The 17,482-nt window shown below is 43.2% G+C and overlaps 1 protein-coding gene across 1 annotated transcript in view; it reads left to right on the top strand.

Moving 5' to 3' along the window:
* The first annotated feature begins 940 nt into the window (after nucleotides 1-940).
* Nucleotides 941-17,482, top strand: part of LGR4 (leucine rich repeat containing G protein-coupled receptor 4) — a 102,239-nt gene continuing 85,697 nt past the window's right edge. Inside the window, exon 1 of the mRNA XM_052652851.1 lies at nucleotides 941-1,140. Coding sequence (XP_052508811.1) covers nucleotides 956-1,140 — 185 coding nt within the window. The 5' untranslated portion in view covers nucleotides 941-955. The remainder of the gene's footprint in view (nucleotides 1,141-17,482) is intronic.

Raw genomic sequence — 17,482 nt, 5'->3', positions numbered from 1 at the left:
AATTTTTTTCCCATTTGCACAGCTCCCAAAGTCCTCACCATTTGGAGCAGCACAGAGTCATTTGAAACTTAACTGAATGCTGGAGGCAAGTTCTACTTTTCAGGTCGTCCAATTTAGGAGATCCAATTTCTGCAGAGGGAAGAAAACGAGTATGTGTGTGGGGGGGTAGAAAACCAGATTCTACGTCTTCAGATCCTTCTACCTTCGACCCACAACCTGCCACGCAAATCAAACCAAATCAGGGATTTCTGCCTAGAACTACCACCACCACCACCACCTTGTCACTCACGCCCGATACACACGCCCTTCTGGTCCACTCTCGGCCAATGGCGGCTCCCCTCCTCGCATAGTAATAAGCTAGAGACCTCCCCCGGCCAATGGTGCTCCGAGAGAGGGGTTAGTTTTGCATGTACCTAGGTGATTTGCATAACCCAGCGGCTGGGGGCTTGGGAACCCGAGCGTGCAACCCTAGAAGGGAAAAAGGACGGGAGGAGATCGAGCCGCGGCTGCGAGAAGAGCGAGAAAGAGCCCGGGTGTTTGTGCGAGAGCCGGGCGGGGGCTGGGGCGAGGGGCCGGCATGGCTGAAGTCTGCGCTCCGCAACCTTGAAGAACGGCTGCGGCGGGAGGCCGGGGACCGAGAGGCGGGTGCGATGGCAGAGCGCGGCCCCCGCAGCTGCGCCCGGCCGGGCCGGCTGGCCTGAGCCGCGGGAGGACCTGGGGCTGCCTCTGCGCTTCCATGGAGCAGCGGGAAGGGCGAAACTCCGGAGCGCCGCGTTCCTTCGCTGCTGCCGCGGACTGTTGAAGGAGCCGAGCCCGCGTGACTGCCGAGAGAGGAGAGCCCTCGGCCCAACCCGCAGGCCTGCCGCCCGGGGCGGCGGGGGGCGTCGGAGGGCGGCGGAGGCGCGCCGAGCGAGCGGCGCCGCGGGAGAGGCCGGCGCGGGTGGCGGCCGCAGCAATGCCGGGCCCGCTGGGGTTGCTCTGCTTCCTCGCCCTGGGGCTGCGCTGCTCGGCCGAGCCCAGCGGCGCGGCGCCGCCTCTCTGCGCGGCGCCCTGTAGCTGCGACGGAGACCGTCGGGTGGACTGCTCCGGGAAGGGGCTGACGGCCGTGCCCGAGGGGCTCAGCGCTTTCACCCAATTGCTGTGAGTGCGGGCTGCGGGGGCGCCGGGGGTGGGGGCGCCGGGGGGCGGAGCCAGTGGCAGATCTCATCCCACCCCCCACCCCCCACCGCCGCAATGTGACGAGGAGGGTGGAGGGGGTGGGCCGCCGGCACCTCCTTGGCACTCACTCCAGTGCCACGGGCTTCCCAAGCTTTGCCAACCCGGGTCCGAGACCCGTGTAGCTCTTTTTCCCAGGCTTTAAGGGCACGATCACCAGCTCCCCCACACCTCCTAACTCTCAAGTGCATCTGGGGCCGAGGAGGAAAGAGGAATCTGGAAACGCTTGCCCTTGGCAACCTTTTCACGCGACTTTGTCTTCTCACCCGGGCCCCCTGCTCAGCTGGCAAGAGCTTTGCAGGCGTTAGGGGTGAGGGCGCCTCGAACTTGGCCCGAGTCTGAGACCGAGGCGGTTTTCGTGGGGAAGCATGTGGGGAGGAGAACACCTGTGCGGTAGTCAGGGCCAGTGGCCTTCCTGTTTGGCCCTGTCCGGGGAGAGCAACCTGGCACCTGGGTCCGCTTGCACTCCGGACTCATCAGCCAGCGCCTGGGGTTCTGGAGCGCGCGGGGAAGCCAGGCCAAAACAAGGGAGAAGGAGGGGAAATTGCAGGTTTCTCTGGATATATTAGTCTTCTTACCCAACAAGGCCTTTTAAAGAAGGAATGCTGACCTGAAGTACAGGATATTGGAAGAAAATGAAAGTGCCAGAGCATAAGCTCTCGAAAGGTAGCCGTTTTCTGTTGTTGCTTAACCAGGAGAACTTTTCTTTTGAGCTCCCCGAGGTTGGGGAAGTCGCTCAAATGGTTCTGACTTCCACAGACCCTCTCGGCAAATGGGGACAGTCTCAGCTTTTAGACATTCGCTTCAGAAAAGAAGAATCTGAAATAGGTGCTGGAGGTGGCATTGGCAGATGGCCCCCGTAGAGAAAGAATAGGATAATTGAGTGCCGGGCTTGGGGTTAGGCTCCTGTTCTTCCTTGTTGTGCTGTGTGGCCAGATTAAACCAAGGGCAGTGAAAGAACTGTTTGAGAGAGAAAGGGGTTCTGAAGGGCCTTGGGTAAAGGGAATTTCCTTTTACCTTATACCTCCTGAGGGGGATCTCTTAGACCTAGACAGTTGGAAAGAAAGAGCAGACCCCCATGGAGAATCCTCTCTATTCAGGCCAGAGTATGCTGCCTCCAGGTGGGTGGTGGGAACTGTTCTGCTTGCTGTCTGCCAATGGGTGGTTTTTTTTTTTTTGAGTATCTTGGCCAGTTGCCTTGGAACTAGTGTCATTTTTTGGCCACCACCCACCCCCCCTTCTCTTTTTTTATCCCCCTCCTTTCAGGTTGAAGTTACATATTTGAAGTCATTTTCCTTCAATAAGGTGAAATTTAACTTTTCAGTGAAAAATATAAACTTTGCTGTGAGGAGCATTTTGCCTACAAAAGATACATTATGTGGAAAAGTTAGGGCGGGAGTGGGGAACCAGAAGGGAAGAAGACTAGGTAGAGGGGATGGGACTATTTTTTTCCCCCCAAGACCTCTTTAAACTTTTAGGGAATTCATTGCAGAAGAGGTGCCTTTCCCTGACACTTCTTTCAAGCCCCAGAGAGAAAAGCAGTTGAAAAGACCTTGTTGAGCAGATTCCTTGAGTTTTAGTGACTAGTCTTGCCTGCTCTGTAAGGAAAAGGGCTGTTTTACATTATTACCTAAAAAGCACAAAGAAATATCACATTTTTATGAGAGTGCACTCCTTGCTATAGAGCATCAGACATCTTTCTTTAGAATTCAACAATGTTCTGTTTTTGACTTTGAGCCTAACACAAGTGACTGTGGATGGCTTGGGAAACATGAAGATAATTGGCACCAGTCCAGATCAGATTGCCTAAACTAGCATCATCGTAGCACTTTCTGAGCTGTGGTTAGAGGGCACTTGTGTTACAGTTTCTTCTTCATGACCTGTAGAGTATTATACACCTAACAACTCCTTATTTCACCTGAATACTCTCCACTTCACCCTTAAAAGTATGTTATATGACCAGTGCATGTAAAGGGAGTCGCAAGGGCAATATATTTGCATTTTGGAAAATCAATGACTTCAAAAGCCGCATTGGGGAGGGCTGGGTGCCCACACACAGTTGATCTTACAAGACATCTTGGAATCACCCAAGTACTTTTCGCAAGTACTTCTGATTTGCTGTCCCATCACAGCTTTGGTGAGCCTAAGCTACACACCAAGGGACTAGATCAAGAGTCCCCAAACTTTGATTGACCGATTTTCTAATTTCTGGAGCATGGGCACTGAGGCCTATTTAGTTATCCGTAAAATGGTAATCACAAAAATAGAAATCAAAATGATGAGACTATAATTTTAAATCAATTCTTGTATTTTTTTTGTCATTCCTCAGTGGTATCTTGCCTTCACCTCACTCAGGGGTGTACACATCCCACATTGGAAACTCTTGGTCAACAGAGCAGGGATTTTATTTTATTCAACGTGGAGGGCACAGAGCCCGGTACCCAGGAAGCACTTTAAAAATGTTGCAGTGAATAAATAAGGACTTCAGGGCACACCAAGGGGCAGAATTGGGGATTGGAATTCAGCCCTCATTCCCACATGGGATTGCCAAACTCTGCATTCTCAGCATTTAGCCTTTTGTCCAGATCTGAGAAGGCCCCAGAGTGAGGAGGCTACCTGCTTCTTCTCCTTTAGGCTCGTTTAAACTTGTTCACTCTAACAGTGTCTATTTCCTGCCGAAAGCTGCTTTATCCAAGTCTAGGGGCAAAATCAGATCTAATCCTCAGTATTGTTGATGAGATTCTTGTGTTCAGAGCATCGGCTGCACCTGTAGTGATTATTTATATTTCGCAGCAGCAGTTCCCCATCCTGTGTCACAGTGCAATGGCTCGTCACACTTCACCCTGAGACGTTTGAAAGGAAGTGCTCTGACTAGTATTAAAATTCCAATGTGTATTTTTAATCAAAAAGATTCAAGGTTATTCCTCTATTAGATCTAATAAGGTCTGTCTTAATCACCTGTGTTCCAAGATTCTTGATGGGGAGATAAAGAGATGAAGTCACCATGGAGGTGGGGAAGGGATTGTGAATGTATGTTCTCTGGTTTGTGTGGCCAAACCACAAAATTTGAGACCTGTAGGGACACAAATTTCCACATCCTAGGTTATATCTGGTGCATAGTTTTAGGATTATAAAGGCTGTTTCTGTGGCTTTGTGGAGAGGGTACTAGGTTTGAGCCCTTGACCGTAGTAGTTCTTACCATACTACTCAGTAATTGGGTGGCCTTGGGCAAGTCATTCTTTTTTTTCGGGAGGCAAATGACAGTTTTTCATTTGAAAAATGAAGTCATTGGATTCACTATGTCCTGTTAAGGCTGCTTGTAGCTTCCAGATAGATGTTCTATGATTTTATAATCCTTTCACAGTTTTGGGATGGCAAGGTGACTATAGCATTCTGCTGCTTTCGTGAAAAGATCCCAGAAGGATCTGAATATCCTTCTAGTTGAAGTTGCACAAGCCTATTTATTGCCACTCACTCTGAGGAAGAGTTCTTTGTGTTTAGAAGTGTGTGTTAGGAAATTTGCCATGGAGACTTGTTACAGAATGCCTGACTAGCTAAGGCGCTTTGCTGGGGTAGAATAGCCCTGCTTGTTTCCTGTCGGTATGGCTTCACACTTGGAAAATAAAATCACTCTGTTTCAGTAATTTGGATACTGTACAAAAAGTTACTCAACGTCCTCACTTCCATGTAATTAGTCATAATCTCTCCAGCCTTCACAGTGTGCGTACCCTGTACAGAGGCAGGTTAGCAAGTTTTCTGTATAAAATTGATGGTTACCTGAGGGGCTTTGAAGGGTTTTAAAAAATAATCTTTTGTTTCTTCTTCTTTGGGAAGCATCATCTCAAATTCTTCCCTAAGGTGTACTTTTTTCATGATCCCAAGCACCTTTCTTTTAATAGTATTATTTGAAAATATTTTCTTATGTTTCCTCTAATGTTAGTTGTATTCCCAGGCAGGTCAGTAATCAGTGGCTAAATGTTTATGCCTTTTTTTGATGGTCAAGTCTTGATATCTTGGTGTCTGAATTACTGTCTGTAAATTTCATTGTTAGCTTATTTTCTGTGGTCTGTCTCTCTAGCAAAGTATTTGTGTTATATACCAGGGAACTTTGTTCTAAACAAGGGCAATATATGAACATCTTTAAGTACAGGTCTTTCATTTCACAAACTAGTGAACTGCTGGATTTTCTTTCAATTCAAGAGGAAAGAGCATTCTGCTGGGAATACAGAGAGCCGGTTTCCAGATCTGTCAGTAAATCACACAAGTGACCTTGAGTGGTGACATACTTAACCCTTCAGGGCCTTGGTTTCTTCACCTGAGAATAAGGAAGTAAACAACTCTCACTGCCAAGAGTTTTCTTTCTATTTGATTTGATTTTTTCCCAATACGTTTGTCTGATTCTCTCTCTTGTGTTAAGAGTAGTGTAGGTGTCTCAATCCTGAAATCTCTCCGCCACCCAGAACACTTCTCCAATTGTCCAACTCTACTGGAACGTATCCACTGACTGGGAAACGCACTGCCTCACAAGGCAACAATGTGCTGGGTGTGGTCTGAGTTGTACCCAGGATTTAAACCACCGACTCTCCTTCTGGGGCTCCTGAAGGCTTGTGGTAACCACTAATATTTTATGATTCTCAGTCCAGCTCAATGCTAATGACAGTTATGGTATCGCAAGCATTTAATGTCCAGGCACTTGGCTCTTACCATTAGAGTCGTAAGGTAACATTTGACAACTTAATCTCTTAGGGAAGATCAAAGTTCTGTGCTAGGAGGTGGATCCAGGCAAGTTTGGGCGTTTTCTTGGCCTCTGTCAGGTTACCTCTCAAATTCTTATTTTAGCCATCTTTATAGCAAGGAGGCACTGACAGAGAGCCTGCGAGTTTGTGTTTTGGTCTTTGGTCTCCTTGATTGTGCTTATTTATCCTTTTATTCCCATTTTTCTTATCAAGAAATAATGGATATTGGTGACTGATGGCTCTCGCTGCTTTCAGTCTCTCTGAGTCTGTGTAGATTGTCTAGCAAGTTGTAAGGCTCTTTTAGTGACTCTTTGACATTTTTCTAAGACTGTTTCTCACTTTTTCTCTTTAAAAAAAAAGATATATTTCCATAAAAGCTCAGTATTTATCAGTATACCTGGGTTAAAAGTTAAACCCTCCCCAATGTGCCCTTAACTCTGAAAAATGTAACTAATGTAACTTGATAAGACAGCTTTTCTTTTCATTTTTTTTAAACTAGAGATCAAGGTTTTAACTTTAGAAATGTATTATCTAGCTTGCTCTTTAATTGCCTCCTGCAGCCTTCAAGTTTTCGGCAATGGCAAAAGCTTGTTTTCCTATATAGACAAGGGTATGGCTAATTTTTGCCCCTGTTCCCCCCAGTTTTGTTCAGTGAAGCGTAGTTTTTCAAAAGATTCATTGAGGATAATAAAATACTTTAGCTTTAAAGTCTGTCAGTGAAGAAAAAACAGTTAAGGCATTTAACAAGTCAGTACTCTTACACAATAACGAATTTGTTTGCCTTCCCAGATATTTCTTTTGTGTTTCAACACTTGATGGGCAGACAGCAGGCCAGGTATCTGTTCTATTGTCTGAAACTGAATGAATTCAAAACTGAGTTTAGAAATGATTTTCTAGTTCATATACATTTAGTAACATGTCAACTTTCTAAAGACTTGAGCCCAGTTACTCCTCAAATACCCTCTTTAAAAGGCAAGATGTGGTTATTTTGTAGTGTACTCTGAAATCACCCACCCATAGACAAATATTTGTTATTAAACTTTGTATATGGCTGGGACTGTTTTTAGCAAATGTATAGAAATATTGTGTGTCCTGTACAGGCAGTTAAAACTCTGGGTGGTTGTTTTTAGTCTCTAAAGTATGTTTTGATACCGTTACATATTTTGCTAGTTAAAAGAGCATGCTAGCCTAGTCCCTCCATCCCGGCAGTAAGGTTTGTCTTTCGGCATCTCTTATTTTAAAGGCAAATGATTGGGGCTCAGGAATGCCCATCTAAGAGTAAAAGTTTCAAAAATGAACATTAAAAATATATATTTTGATAGCACTCTTAGCTTTACTGTACTGAAAGATCTTGTGAGAAAAACATTGAACCACCCCTCTTGGCAGCATGTTGGCCCATTAAGAATATAAGAATATCCTTGTAAGGAAATGTAAACCATAGATATTTTGGGAGGCAGCTAGACCAAGACAGTATACGTTTAGATCCCAGTCTGGTCTGCTGTCTGTGCTAGTGAGAAAACATGTAGTGGGAAAGCATATTTAATCTATTATGGAATATTTAATGATACTTTATGCTTTATATTTCATTTGTATTTAAGTATTCTGAATCAAGATAAGTAAAAAGTTAAGTAATCTCCTTGAGTTAGCTAACCCCCCCTTTATTTTTACCCTAGGAGAATATAGCTTTTTTTAAACAAAGTTTTAAATATAAAATTGACCCTTAAAACAATAGAAATGCACACTGACAGCAGAATATTTTTATTCTTTGAATCAGATTTCAGAGCCTGGGATCCAGAAAAATCATAAGTTGGATTCTCCCTGTTCCTGTATATCTTTAAAGTTTTCTGTGGGGAAATTTTCCTTCCCAGGTAGGGCAACTTAACTTTGGCAAGGAGATGGCGCCTTTCCCTTGGTGCTGTGGGAAGCATGACTGAGGAATGGGCCCAGGATTGCTGGGGACCCCATTTGTCCTTTCCCTCCAGGGTCTGAGCACCCACATGGAGCTCTCAGTATAAGCCACAGAGTCACCCAGTACAAGTGGGAACATCTGACTGCCCTGAAGAGCTTGACTGGAGCTGTTTTCCTAGTGAGATAGACAGTTGGCCATTAGAAGTTTCACTCTTATTCACACTTCTTGTTTGGAAGTGCAAGGTAGGAGGTGTGCTTCCAAGTTGGCAGTCTTCTCTCTGAAACAGTGGGGATGGGGCTCTGATGGTAATTAACTTCTGGCTTTACCTATTTACCTACCAGGTAAGCTTCATGCTAAAAGGCCCTCAGAGAAAGTATATAAATGATATGGATACTGTGAGAAGGGCTTGGCAGATTAGCTTTTTCTCGGGAGAGAGGAGACCTCCTCTTTGGTCTCTCCTTATCTCCTATCAAGCCTGTACAGAATTCTACAATTTGATCAGAGTTAAGAAAGGAATATTCAATGCATTTTAACATTTAGTATTATGTTTTAAAACTTGATTTCCCTGGTGGCTCAGATGGTAAAGAATCTGCCTGCAAGGCAGGAGACCAAGGTTTGAACTCTGGGTTGGGAAGATCCCCCGGAGAAGGAAATGGCAACCCACTCCAGTATTCTTGCCTGGAGAATCCCATGGACAGAGGAGCCTGGTGAGCTACAGCCCATGGAGTCTCCAAGAGTCGATCATGACTGAGTGACTAGTGCTTTCACTTATTATAAAAACATTACATGTGGATTTACTAACCGGTACTTAGCAGTTTATTATAATCCCACTTCTCATCTGTTCGGTGTCACTGCTAGTTCATCTTGTTTGCTTAGTGGGGTGTGTTTTAAAATCTTCATGTTTTCTTATCTTTGTAACAAAGAAAAGCTTTGCAGGTTGGTCTTCTGCCCTCCCTAAGATCATTTTGAATCTGTGGTCTCATAATCCAGCTTTTTATGTCACTGTCTATGCTTCAGTGTTCTTTTTATGCACCTGTTTTTATGAATAAGACTTCAGAAATGGTTTTATTTTTGAGAGTGTGGTTTCCAGGAATCAAGACCTCTGAGATCCTCAATCTGCACACTTGGGGAGATCACTTTTTTTTTTTTTTAAGAATTAAAAAAAATTAATTTATTTATTTTTGGCTGCACTGAATCTTAGTTGCTGTGTGGGCTGTCTCCATTTGCAGCAAGTGGGGGCAGCTCCTGGCTTCTCTTGTTGCAGGAGCACAGGCTCTAGGCATGCATGCTCAGTAGTTGTAGCATACAGGCTTAGCTGCTCTGCAGCATGTGGGATCTTCCTGGACTAGGGATCAATGTCCCCTGCATTGGCAGGCAGATTCTGTACTGCTGGAAGCTTCCCTGATATCCACCAGGGAAGTCCTGGGGATATTACTTAATCCCTTGGGGCATCGGCTTTTCCATCTGCAAAAGGAGTTCACTTGACTTCAAGGGTCATATGTAAGAAATTTCAGCATGACCTGTTTGAGTGACCACAAGAGAGTCCCTTGGACTGCAAGGAGATCAAACCAGTCCATCCTAAAGGAAATAAGTCCTGAATATTCATTGGAAGTAGTGATGCTGAAGCTGAAAATCCAATATTTTGGCCACCTGATGTGAAGAACTAACTCATTTGAAAAGACCCTGATGGTGGGAAAGATTGAAGGCAGGAGGAGAAGGGCATGACAGAGGATGAGATGGTTGGATGACATCACCAACTCGATGGACGTGATTTTGAGTGAACTCCGGGAGTTGGTGATGGACAGGGAGGCCTGGCGTGCTGCAGTCCATGGGGTTGCAAAGAGTCAGACACGACTGAGCAACTGAACTGAACTGAAGGACCCATTACATGATGTTGTCATTTCTTTGGGGAGTGACTAAGCAATTGTCTATGTGTGCTATCCCTTTATGTCATTTAGATTTAGAATTCTAAACTCTGTTTCTCTGGTTCTTTGAATGTGTATCCGTTTCGTAGCCTGTTGGAAACTTCACAGTGAGCCTCATACTAATGGGAAAATGTCTTCTTGGCTGGCAGACTTTTCATTCAGAAAACTGTGAAGATCCTGGTGGAGAAAGGACAGCGTGTATGTTTTTATCAAGATCCATGGTTGGGGGTTACAGTTTCTCTAGAGGAGAGAGCTCAGCGAAAATCATGCTTCCTTGCCTTAGTCTCTGGCTGGCCATTGCTTCCCTGAGATGGCTGATCAAGTCAAAGGATGCTCTCCTAATAGGGGGACACTTTGTTTCTCCTCCTAGCAAATGGGCAGGTAACTTGAGACAGTGTCAGTGTAATCTTTATTTTTTTAATTTAATTAGTTATTTTTTGGCTGTGCAGAGTCTTCAGTTGCTGCAGGAGGGTTTTCTCTAGTGGGGGCTGCTCTTCATTGTGGCGCGTGGGTTTCTCATTGCAGTGGCTTCTTGTGTTGCAGAGCACGGAGTCAGTAGTTGTGGCACACTGTGGGCTTAGTTGCTCCACAGCGTGTGGAATCTTCCCAGACCACGGATACAACCCGTGTCCCCTGTACTGGTAGGTGGATTCTTAACCATTTGACCACCAGGGGAGAAGATGTAATCTCTAGACACTCATTTTCTACTTCCAGACTTTTGAACACTAAGGATTTTCATGCAGTAATGCTTAACTTTTTAAGCAACCTCATGCCAGTGAGTGCCCAGCAGTTTCTTATCACTTTCCACACTGGGGACGGATAAGATTTGTTCAGGTTTGACAGTTTAGCTGGATTCTTGTCTCTTCATATCACTTTGTAACAATATGCAGATTATAAGATTACTCTCTCTATTAAGTACTTTGATATTTTACTTGTTACTGGATACCTGTGTTTTTGTTTTTTTTTTTAATGTTTGAGACCAATGCTTGTGTTCCATGGATAAAGAATAGCTTATTATCCTTGGAGTAATTTTAGAACTAAAATCCCTTTCACACATTGCTCAAAAGTTATATGACATTCTTGGTAAGCACACTTAAATCTTTCTCAGAAACCTTAAAAACTTTTCTGGGTTTCAGTTTAGCTCTGATTTGAAAGTGAATTGTAAAGCCAGAGCAGCAGCTAACACATGCAAAAGTGCTAACAACCTATTTAGATTGGCTGAGTGTTTCAAATACAGTTGTGCATTTTCTACCCCAGTCTCTTTCTCTAAAAAAAAAAAATGTTTGAGATGTTTTTCCCATTACCATCTTGACATCTGCCTGGTTACACATGAATAGCTTGACCCAGTCCCTCAGCAGGGAGACTACCATGGCCTTGCTTTCAATAGCCATGTCACTGACAAAGAAAACATATGGAATATTTCATCGCTGCCCTTTGCAAACAGTCTGGGGCTGTGAGGGCATGCAGCAGAAGGCTTCACCCTTCATGGTAAGTTGGCAAGTTTGTGTGCTAACCACAGGCTCTGCTGTTAGCAATCAGACTGTGTTTTCCAAAGCCCCATTACATTCTGTGGAAAGGCAGTCTCGTGTTTTGGATAAATCAGTGTCTAATATTAGTTTGAATTAAGTTTATATGACCAGCTTCCATAGTGGGGTTTTCTACTAGATCAGTTATTTCACCAAAGGGAATTTGTGTGTGTATTCAGAATGTTTCAAGGCTGTTCTCCCAGGTTTGATATGTGGCGTCCATTTGATGGATAGAATGATAGAACATGCCTTGAGGACTGTCTGCCTTGATGTTTATCTTCTTGTCAACCTGCAGAAAGAGGTCCATTGATCATTCTCCTGCTAGCCAAGGCCCACCACATTGACCTTTAAGGTTTCTGTTGCATAGCACCAGCTTCTACTGGGGACTTGGTTTCAGTTCAGCGAGCATTAACGGCTTTGCTTTGTGGCATCTAAATCCACAGTGTGGAGGCTTGTCAGCAGGTGTAGCAGGAGAGGGCCAAGAATGTGGAAAAGAGGGGTAAATCAACTGCTGTCTTTTTCAGGTCTTCTTCTGCATTAAAAGAATTTGCCCTTGGCACTACCCTGGCTGATGTGGCATTGCAGAAGGGAGAGTGGAAAAAAGCAACACCCTGTGACACCAAAGATGAGAAGATTCATGACTTTGCAGAGGAAATAACGACATACATTTCGTCAGGGTCCTTTCCAGCCCTTAAGTTACCCGAGCTTGAATTTCTAGTTCTATTGTTTCTTAGATGTGCTGGCTGGTTTTGTCAAGAGTGGATGACAGCTTGAAAAGGAAGTGAGTTTTATCCCTGTTTTATCCCTGATAGAGGCAAATATTTAAATGCATACATCTCATCTAGAAGGTATTTCCTTTTTAAAAACTTTTTTTTATTTTATATTAAAGTATAGCCAATTAACAATGTTGTGATAGTTTCATGTGGACAGCAAAGGGACTCAGCTATGTAGAAGATATTTCTGATGGTTCTTGCTCTGATTACTGAACATTTGCTGTAAATCAACATGCTAATAGACATTGCTGCCTCTCACATTTTCTTATATTAACTCATTTTGTAGTTCTTAATTGTAATACATTTCCTTTAAATTTGGAAAGTTACATTTCTGGTGCTATGCAACAGAAACCTTAAAGGTCAATGTGGTGGGCCTTGGCTAACAGGAGAATGATCAAGGGACCTCTTTCTGCAGATTGACAAGAAGATAAACATCAAGGCAGACAGTCCTCAAGGCATGTTCTATCATTCTATCTATCAAATGGACGCCACATATCAACAAAAGTTCTTGGGAGTTTATATTTTAAAAACTTCGGGTTTTCCAGTTATTCATGAATGAGTCTATTTGAGGTTCCCCTCACTTTCTGTTAGTGACTCTGTATGTTTATTCTAAAATAACTGTTATAATCTCTAATGTTCTGTCTTCCTTCTTTGCCTGCTTAACTGATCTTCATAACTATGAATTCATAGGGAAAACTCCCCTAAACCTCTCACTCTTAAGAGCTCACCCTTTCTAGTGTACAGGAATATAGCCACCAACACTGTTCAGATCCAGAACATCCCTATCACCCATCGTGTGCCCTTGGTAGTCAACCTCTCTCCCCACTTTTGGTCCCTGGCAACTGATGATCTCTCTTCTGCCTTTGGTCACATATTTTGAATTTACCAGAATGTCATATAAATGGAAAGTAACAGATTATATTCTTGGGCCTGGCTTCTTTGACTTATCATAATGCATTTGAGATTCTACCATGTTATTACCATCTTGTTGCGTTTCTGCATATAATATTTCTTTTTATTGTCAAGGAGTATTCATTATATTTAGTAGAGTAGTGTGTTAGTCACTCAGTCATGTCTGACTGTTTGCAACTCCATGGACTATAGCCCACCAGGCTCCTCTGTCCATGGAATTCTTCAAGCAAGAATACTGGAGTGAGTTGCCGTTTTCTTCTCAACGGGATGTTCCTGACCCAGGGATTGAACCTGTGTCTCCTACACTGCAGGCAGATTCTTTATCATCTGAGCCACCACAGCTTCCCTGGTATTCCATTTTATGGATGTAATGGAATTACAATTCTTTTATCAATTCCACAGTTGAGGGACATCTGCTGTTTGTCCAGCTCTTAGAGTAATGAGAATAAAGCCATTATGAATATTCATAGAGAGGTTTTGTATGAACATGTAGAGTTTTTTATTTCACTTGTATAAGTACCTAGAAGTGAGCTCCTGGGGCATATGGTAAGTATATGTTAATAAGAAAACAGTCTAGATTTTAATGCCTTAGAGGTTTGATATCCCTCATTACTTATAGCCTCAATAGATTGTTAACATGGTATGTATGTGGCATTTGCAGAAGTCTCTAAAGATTGTTTATGTTTAAATGTCTGTGCTTTTACCAGAGTAGAATTCTTAGCCTTCTTTTTGATACCCGGCAGTTAACTATGATACCCCAAGGATTCGTGTGGAAATAAGACCAAAGTGGAGCATTTTGCTGACAGTGAAAGAACTGCATTATTACTGCATTTGTATTTGGAAAGTCTGATTCAAAAAAATGGAAATTTGGTAAGGAATTGCTAGGCCTTCTTGTGTATTTGGCATGTTACATGTGGCATGGTTCCCATTTTATGGCTGAGCAAACGAAGTTGGAAAGGGTTGGGTAACTTGTGCTGACATCCCAGTTAGTGGGTGGTAGTTGGTGTTTGGTATTTACTTGTCCATCCTGTAGTTAACTTGGAGAGTTCACAGTTTCAGAAAAGGGAAAGGATATAATTTAAAAGAAATGGTGAGAAGCTACAGATTATTACAGGGGGGAAAAAACAGAATTGAAAATTAAGCATCCTCAAAAAGCGTACACAGGTACATGTGTACATGCAGTGGGGGACTATCTCTTGATTTAGGAGTAACTTATGTTCAGAAATCAATTCAGGACTGCCCTGGCAGTCCAGTGGTTAAGATTCCACACTTCCGCTGCAGTGGGCAAGGGTTTGATTCCTGGTCAGGAAACTAAGATCCTACACATTGAGCTTGGCCAAAAAAAAAATCAATTTACCAGGTAAAATTATGTTTTATTCATAGCAGAATTTAAAAAACAAGTCTGCCTCACTTGGTCTCCTTGCTTTCTGTCCATCTTTGTTTAAAAGCTTTCACATCGTTTTCTATGTTAATAGTGTTTTTCCACGTCAGGAAAATAAATATTAGTTGTGTGTCTTTTGGCTTGGTCTTTTTTTGCGTGGAATTCCCTCGAATGGTATATGACGATCAGATCCATTAGCATACTTCCTGTTTGGTTTCTTAAGGAGAAACAAATTTCTGAATTTGCTTCTTTAAACCAAAACCCTGAAGTAAATTAGAAAGCAAAATGTGCAGTATGATGGTTTCCATATAGCTGCCCCCTTTCACTCGCTGGGATTTCCTGCCTCTCCTGTTGAAGATGTTTTTATAGGGAAGTCAGCATAAAAGTGAATCACCCATGAGCCTTTTTTCCCCCCTCAAGGCATTTCATGTAGTCAACTTGGTATTAATTTAGCTGGTACTCTTCAGTTGACTTGAACACCGTGTTTTTGGATTGTGAGCTGATGTTTATTAAGCTGTTAATATTTTACAGACTGAATGGGTTCCTGTTTGAATCTGTGTGCTCTTTCCTTTAACAGCAGGGCTGTTCACGACCGAATCTGTGACCACAGTTTTGATTTTGAGTGTACCAGCCCCCAGCTCGGAGGGTCATTTACCTGGTAACACTGCAGGTGGTCTTCTGGAAGCATTTTGCAATTTTATTTTGCTGAAGTTGCATTCTTTGTCATGAAGAGCTGCTTCATGGTCTGTCTTGCCGTACAAATAAACCATTATCACCATTTTGTTATGAACATAGATGCTAAAAATAACAAATGTCATTGAATACCAGGCATTGGGTGAAACATCTTTGCATGTATTATCCGTTTAATACTCCTATCAGCCCTCTAAAGCACATGCTTTTATTTTCCATTTGATAGATGGAGAGACCTCCAGGGGCGGCGGGGGGAGGTGCGGGTGCGCAGGTAATAAATAAGGTTTTGTGGATGAGTTGTTGGACCTTGCTTTTTCAGACCAGGATTATTTGGTTGAGTGGGTTATATGGGACAGTGTCCTTTAGTCCTCTTCTTAGAGGTAGGCATTTATCTTTGTATGGTGGGTATCATGAAGTACTTGTTTTATAGATGAGGAGTTAGTTCTGGAGAGATTAAATCTGTTTGTTCTCGGCTTGAAGTGTTCTCAGCTCCTTAGAATGTAGATTCAGACCCTTCTAAATCTTAAAAGTCTCTGGTGCGAGGGTCCTAAAAATCTTGTGTGTGTTAGGAGCCACTCAGCAAAGAGGCTGTATTTATGTGTATTTATATGGCTCAGATAGTAAAGAATCCACCTACAGTGCAGGAGATGCAGGTTGAGCACTAGGTTGGAAAGATGCCCTGGAGAAGGAAAGGGGAACTTACTCCAGTATTCTTGCCTGGGAAATCTCATGGACAGGAAGCCTGGCAGGCTACAGTCCACGTGGTGGCAAAGAGTCAGACAGGACGAAGCCACTGACACTTTCACTTTCACACATGTATATGTATATTTACATACACATACATATATTTACATCTTCCCTGGTGGCTCAGAGGTTAAGGCATCTGCCTCCCATGTGGGAGACCCAGGTTCAATCCCTGGGTCAGGAAGATCCCCTGGAGAAGGAAATGGTAACCCACTCCAGTATTCTTGCCTGGAGAGTCCCATGGACGGAGAAGCCTGGTAGGCTACAGTCCATGGGGTCGCAAAGAGGCGGACATGACTGAGCGACTTCACTTACTTACTCACTTACATATATTTACATGTTTAAAGATCTTGTATCTATTTAGCATTTTTTCAGCATTTCAACTACATGAATCATAACCAAATTTTTGCTAATATTTTTCTGACCTTCCCTCCTCTCTTGAAAGTTCACTTCTTTTAAGAACTGTTAGAAAACTGTTGGTCTGATTCACGTTCTCCATTTAACCTGGAAGAAATCCAGTTGCATTTAGTTGTATGATTTGCCCAGAACCATTGGTAGCCTTCCAGGGTATGTTGACAAAACAAAGGAGAAGGAAGCATGTTATCAGAGTAGATGGTCTTTTCTTTGATTATATAAATCTTTAATATTTAATGAGACTTTGACTTGTGTTCAGTTCAGTTCAGTCTCTCAGTCGTGTCTGACTCTTTGCGACCCCATGAATCACAGCACGCCAGGCCTCTCTGTCCATCACCAACTCCCGGAGTTCACTCAGATTCACGTCCATCGAGTCAGTGATGCCATCCAGCCATCTCATCCTCTGTTGTCCCCTTCTCCTCCTGCCTCCAATCCCTCCCAGCATCAGAGTCTTTTCCAATGAGTCAACTCTTCGCATGAGGTGGCCAAAGCACTGGAGTTTCAGCTTTAGCATCATTCCTTCCAAAGAAATCCCAGGGCTGATCTCCTTCAGAATGGACTGGTTGGATCTCCTTGCAGTCCAAGGGACTCTCAAGAGTCTTCTCCAACACCACAGTTCAGAAGCATCAATTCTTCGGCGCTCAGCCTTCTTCACAGTCCAACTCTCACATCCATACATGACCACAGGAAAAACCATAGCCTTAACTAGACGGACCTTAGTCGGCAAAGTAATGTCTCTGCTTTTGAATATGCTATCTATGGCTTATGCTTGTCGGATGGTAAGATTTTCTGTGCTTCTCCCCTGTTTATTGTCCAGTCTTTCAGGGTCCAGTACTTGATTGACATTGTAGGTGAGGTGAGTAAAACAGCTTTTGTGTGAATAATTTTATCAGTTCAAACTATTTTCTGAGAGCTGTTAATATTGGTATAATGGTTCATGAAATAAGCTCTAAAGTAATAATTACTTACTGGGTTAATAAGTCATTGCTTTAAAAATTAATTTCTTCAGCACATATTTTGTAAGTATTAAGAATTGTTCTTGGAGATGGAGAAACAGATAGTGTCAGATATCTGACAATATCTGACAGTGTCCCTCTCTTCATGTAACTTAGCTGGCTTGGGCTGGGGTAGGGGTAGTGGTAGACAGTAAAAAAATAAACATAATAAACATAAAAGATCAGCTAATATTAAGTACTATCAAGAAAAATAAAACAGGATGAAGGGGACTCACTATTTAAGAGTTTCCAGGGAAGTCTT

Source organism: Budorcas taxicolor, chromosome 15 (assembly GCF_023091745.1).
Source record: "Budorcas taxicolor isolate Tak-1 chromosome 15, Takin1.1, whole genome shotgun sequence".
Lineage (NCBI taxonomy): Eukaryota > Metazoa > Chordata > Mammalia > Artiodactyla > Bovidae > Budorcas > Budorcas taxicolor.
This window is presented reverse-complemented; position numbering and strand designations above follow the sequence as displayed.